Below are 5,638 nucleotides of genomic sequence, written 5' to 3' on the forward strand. Positions count from 1 at the left end.
TTGATCCAACACTCGTTTGTTATTTGCTGCTCAGTCGTTTTGGGAAATTAACCTTGGAAGGAATGTGCCTTGGACCGTCCCATACAGAGCGGGAGTAATTGGATGCACCGAGAGTTACCTGAGCCTGAGATGTTGCCAGAACCTTCTAGAATTAAGCTTTTTATTGGGCCTTTAAATGCACCCACTTAATGTGGCGTAACATAGCATTCGGATACTGTCTGACTTGACTTTATCATTTCGGTCAATTTTAAATGGGGATTCTACTACCTTGTCACCTGTAATACGAGGTTTGCACAACAGTTTGACAAATCACATCACCACATGTAAGTGGGCCGAGTACATGCTAGCGGTTTTTAATGTATTTTTTTACCTCTGCCACCGAACGTGGACGGAGGTTGTTTTCACCCCTGTGTGTAAAATTTTTCTGTGCACAGAATATCTCCAAGTTATGAACGGATTCGGATGAAACCTGGTGGACAGGTTGAGTTTGCGACAGGGATGAATTGGTTCGATTTTGGTGAAGATTTGGAACCAGACACGAGACTTTTATTAATTTTTAAGTGATTCTTCACCATCGATGGATGCGGCCAAAAACTATATACAGCATGATATTTCAAAAAGTTGTGGATGGATTATGACAAAGCCGGGTGGATGAGTTAGGTAGGTGAGAAGACCAAGGTAATTATATTTTGTTTCAGGTCCGGGTGTGGGTTACAAAACCGAAACTATTTAGACTGACGGAGGTACGCGCTCTACCGAATGCCATACTACTTCACCAATGTAGTAGACCAGGTGTAGTCGTGACCAAATTTCAGATCCACCACCAGTCATTCTGTTGTATCAGCATTGGTTTCTGCTGAGCAGTGTGCATGGCAGCAGGAATGCTATAGATTCGAGCATAGTCAAGGACAAGGCAACCTGGCCAAGGCCCCAAGGCTAACTGCCTCTCTTTACTTGCCAGGTCCATTCCCAAGCTTTGAAAGAAGGTTTTGTTCATTCCTTTTAAATAACATGCCAGATAAACAAGCTGAGACACTGCGGCCTGTGTATGTAAATAGCATTGGCTCAATTTCTTTTAGCAGCAAATTGTTTGAACGCAGTATGTGGGGTTCCAAAGGGAATGAGCCCTCGCGTAGACTGCGAGTTGTGTGGAGGTGAAAACCTGGGGTCCATGTAAACATAAACCTGGGAATGTCTGACTGCTCCTTGTTCTTGCTTTGCTTGCCATTGCCTGGATTTCAGGGGTGTGCATTTAAGGATGAAATTTAATTGCATTTAAAAAATTGGCTTTACTACATGTAATGCACTGTCTCGGAGAAGGTGGACACAAAATATTTTAAAGGGTTACAGGTTAAGGCATTCCTCTAAGAAAGAAGGCATGCCTCCATCAGGCTGAACAGCTTACGTTTTGTATCCCACTGATAGGCCGGATCTGTATCCAGACCTTAACTAAAATCGAATCTTGTTATTGTCATCTATACAACTCATCCACCAAGTTTTGCCATAATCCGTCCACAACTTTTTGAGATATCGTGCTATATATAAATTTTTGCCCCTATCTCTCAATTGTGAGGAATCACGGAAATTTTTTATCGGATTCAGATCTTCAACAAAATCTAATCAATTCGTCCTTGTCACACAACCAAACTTCCCACCAAGTTTCGTCCGAATCAATCCATCCACAACGTTTTGAGATATCCTGATCACAGACACAAACTCACAGGGATATGAAAACATAACCTTCGTCCACCTTCGGTGACCTTTTCCTAATCACAGTAGTTTCTAGAAGCAGTTTTAGTAGGAGTGAAATAAGTATTTGTAATACTTATTGGAATGCTTCTTGAGTTCATAACACTGTTCCATTGTTTCACAGTTCATATGACCAAAGGGAGTTTCCCTTTAAACAGAAAACACCAGCAGCAAAACATTTTGTTATCTTTGAATGAACTTCTTGGAGTAATTTCTGCAATCAATAAATTTTATTTTCCCATCAGCATGACAAGTGCTGATTTGGACGTCATGGTGATAAAACGTGCGTTGCATCCAAGGAAGGGGAAGGCTGTAGACCAGTCGTGTCGGTATTAACATCTCAAACGATTTGTGTTTTTTCTTTTTTAATGGATGGCTCAAAATATGTTGTTTGCAAATAATTGATTCTTCATATGCAAAGGGTCAAGATGGGTTAATTTGGACCTGAATTTCATTTGCATTATGATAGTTTAATAACATGGTATATTTTATATATTGCGTGCGTTTGTCTGTCTCCCGTTTACGGCGGCTGCTTCCCATGCTGCATTTGAAAAGCCGCACACGCAGGCAAAGCCCAACATTCACTTTTATAATGACAGGAGAACAGGCATGAATAATGTTGATGCAAAATTTTATTTTCCCAACGAGGATATTTAGACAAATCCAATCTCCGCCACCTGATGTGGCACCACCAATTCATGGTGGACGGTACAAGTAGCTCAAAGCTTTGGCTCCAAGTGAAACCAGGAGTGCAAAATTAACCTTTTTAAAGTCCATTCAATAATTTAAATTGATGAATTAACTTAAACTTTTCCCATCACTGTGGATGGGTACTTTTGCTTGTATTATGTATAGTGTAGTTATTTAACAATTATATTTGGTATATTTATCTATCACAAATATATAGTTGAATAACTCTATTATGAAGCCAAGATTTTATTTGTGCAAAAACAAAATTCTGCTCTTTGATTACACCGTATTTTGTTGATCAATTTGTACTGAATTAGAAATACACGTTCACCAAGAATGGTGCAATTTAATCAGCGGGTACCTTTATTTATTATTTGCACACATGGTTGAGGCTCACGAAATAGCAAGAGCAGAATGGAATGGAAGAACATGGAAAAGAGGAAGTGAAAGTGCAATCAAGGGGAGGGGAGAAGGACACATGGGGATGAACAATCTGCACACAAACTGAATGAAACACACCAAGAAGAGGAAGGGGAAGGAACAAACCAACCGATAACTAACAAGGGAAAAGAGGTGATGGAAGGGGGGGGGGCGGGGGAATACACAACAACCCGGAAAAAGGGAGTGCTTGGGAATGGGGTAGAAGATATCATGAGTGTGTATGGGGGAAAGCAAGATCTCACTTGCAGCCCTCACTCACTTTGACCATTCGCCACTATCTGTCTGACTTGAGGTAAAATGGTGAACATCTGTCTTGAAGCCCTGGAGGGAAGAATGGTACGGAAGTCTGGGTAGTTGTTTCCACAGGTGAGAGAAAAGAAGAGCAAATGAGTTGAGGTGAACAGTGAGCCTGCATTTTGGTAGTTTAACAAAAGGGTTACTGGCAGATCATGTGCGCCCTGAAGAGACCTGGGAGGGACAGAGCTAAGAGGGGGCGGAGAGTGCAAGACCGAAAAGGAAGTGGTAGAGGCCACAAACCTGTCTGCGATGTGAGAGTAACAGGCCTTGACATTCAGCTTCATCCCAGGAGATCCTAATGAATTGGAGGGCCTTGCTTTCCATGGCATCAATAAGGGCAAGGTGTGAGGCAGGGGTGCCAGCCCAAAGGGGAGAACAGTACTTCATCAAGCTGCGATTGATGGCCTTGTAGGTTGTCAAAAGTTCTGATTGACCAAGGAAAGATATTGCACGATGGAGTTTTGCCCAATCAGCGGCCGGCTTGGGACGCCATCTTGGAAATATTGTTTGCCAAAGAAGGAACATAGCTGATGGTGAGACCCAAAAGTTTGAGTGATTTAACCTGAAATGGTTTGTTTAGGAAGTAGATGGGAGGGTTTGCCAGATGGTCCTTTTGGAGTGACAAGGTGAGTGTGTGGGATTTGGCAGCATTTCCTTTGTACCTTTATGTACCAAATACATACAATACAAATACAATACAATTTATATCTTGCAAAGATATTTCTTCATGTGTTTGAATATTTTTCACAAGACTCCAGGTGAGCTCACATTCTGCTCTTCCGTGGAGTTTGAAGTGTTTTGGTGATGATTAATGTCGTGGATTAAAATGGCTAACCCAGCAGAATTTACAGGATTGCTTTAACCCTACCTTAACCTTATGGGAGTACTATCTATGTGCATGTAATCTGATTTAGTTATGCTTACCTATGCAGTACAGAATGTGTGTGTGTGTGCACACCTGTGTACAGGGTGATCCTCTTTGAAGGACCACTTAAAGTCGCTGACTCTGGCATGATAATCGACACCACCATGCGAGGTGGACGCCTAGGGGTCTTCTGCTTCTCCCAGGAGAACATCATATGGTCCAGCTTGCGCTATCGTTGCAACGGTAAGTTTCTGTTGACCCATTGACGTTTTATTTTAGCCTACTGACCCACTGACGAAGATGTGGATAGAATCTGATCAAATGGAAAGGTTAAAATGTAATTTTAAAACGTAGGCCAGGCCATTGCTCACAGGCCATGAAAGTGCAAACTAACTCATCTGCACGGTTTATTTTCTCTGTTGTACCCTCAATCACTTTGGCCATGCTGCTCAGAGCTCCTGATATATTTCACATACTCGTAGACCATTGTGTGCTATGGTGGTTCATGTGCAGCCTGTGGCTGCTGGTTGCATCATTGTGCCGACCTTGGAAGGATGACAGGCCACCTGGTGTTAATTCAACGACATTCTAGGGTCTCAAACTCAGGACCCTAAGATCTCAATCCAGGCACCTTAGCCGTTAAGCCAACACCAGACCATTGTGTGCTATATTCTGGGTAAATGAAACTTGTCTGGCTGAACTTTGTAGGCCCCAAATTATATCGATCAAAATTTCATGTCCTTGTGTGAATATGTTATGAGTATTAACAATTAATATATCACTAAAATTATTTAATAATCTTAACAGTATTAAAAATATTAATATTAATTAATATCATCATGACATCACTCTTTGCATTGGTACTTGCAAATATGCCAAACATTCACACTGATTTGTCTTGTTTCTGCAGATACACTCCCAGAAGACTTTTCTGCCTTTCGAGCATTTCAACTGCATTACCCACTTTAAATTTTTTTTTAAAGTGACAAACTTCTTGTAATTTGTGCAAAAACGAGCAGGAGATGGAATGAAATGATCTGCAACCAGAGTCACCCTGCTTTCCTTTTCTGCTTAGCTCTTAAATGCTTAGCTCACCAGCTGTATATATATATATATATATTTATATATATATATATATATATATATATATAATTATATATATATATATATATATATATATATATATATGTATCAATCTACCAAGGAATTTGCTCCTTTAACAGCTGACAATCAAAAATGCAAACTAGTGATTTAAATTTACCAGACTATGGCGTAGTGGTCTGATCCGAGTCTGAGAGGTTAGAGGTTCAGACCCCGGCCGAGTCATACTGAAGACTTTAAAATGGTTTGTGCTGCCTTCTTCATTGACGGTCGGCATTTAAAAAAAGATAGAGCATGAACAAACAACCATTGGTTGGCAACCACATTAAGGCTTTGAGAGGCCTAATGGCTTCTTCCTGTGTTGAAGTTCCTTCCTTGTAAAGGAATTGATTTTATTATTCGGGAATCAAGCCATTCTGGCTGATACCGTACTGATTTCGTTCAGATTATTATTATTATACTTCCGTCAGCGTTTTGCACTTTTATTCACTTTTA

The 5,638-nt window shown here is 40.7% G+C and overlaps 1 protein-coding gene across 3 annotated transcripts in view; it reads left to right on the forward strand.

The window, feature by feature from the left end:
* LOC137421004 (thrombospondin-3) overlaps window positions 1-5,090 on the forward strand; it is a 189,174-nt gene extending 184,084 nt beyond the window's left edge. For all 3 annotated transcript variants that reach the window (XR_010983240.2, XM_068106622.2, XM_068106624.2), the window contains 2 exons: window positions 4,146-4,285; window positions 4,953-5,090. Coding sequence is in view for 2 of the 3 variants with exons in the window: in XM_068106622.2 (XP_067962723.1) it covers window positions 4,146-4,285; window positions 4,953-5,011 (199 nt within the window). In the remaining variant the exon portion in view is untranslated. The remainder of the gene's footprint in view (window positions 1-4,145; window positions 4,286-4,952) is intronic.
* The last annotated feature ends 548 nt before the right edge of the window (window positions 5,091-5,638 follow it).

This window comes from Myxine glutinosa, chromosome 2 (assembly GCF_964187855.1).
Source record: "Myxine glutinosa chromosome 2, kmMyxGlut1.1, whole genome shotgun sequence".
Classification (NCBI taxonomy): domain Eukaryota; kingdom Metazoa; phylum Chordata; class Myxini; order Myxiniformes; family Myxinidae; genus Myxine; species Myxine glutinosa.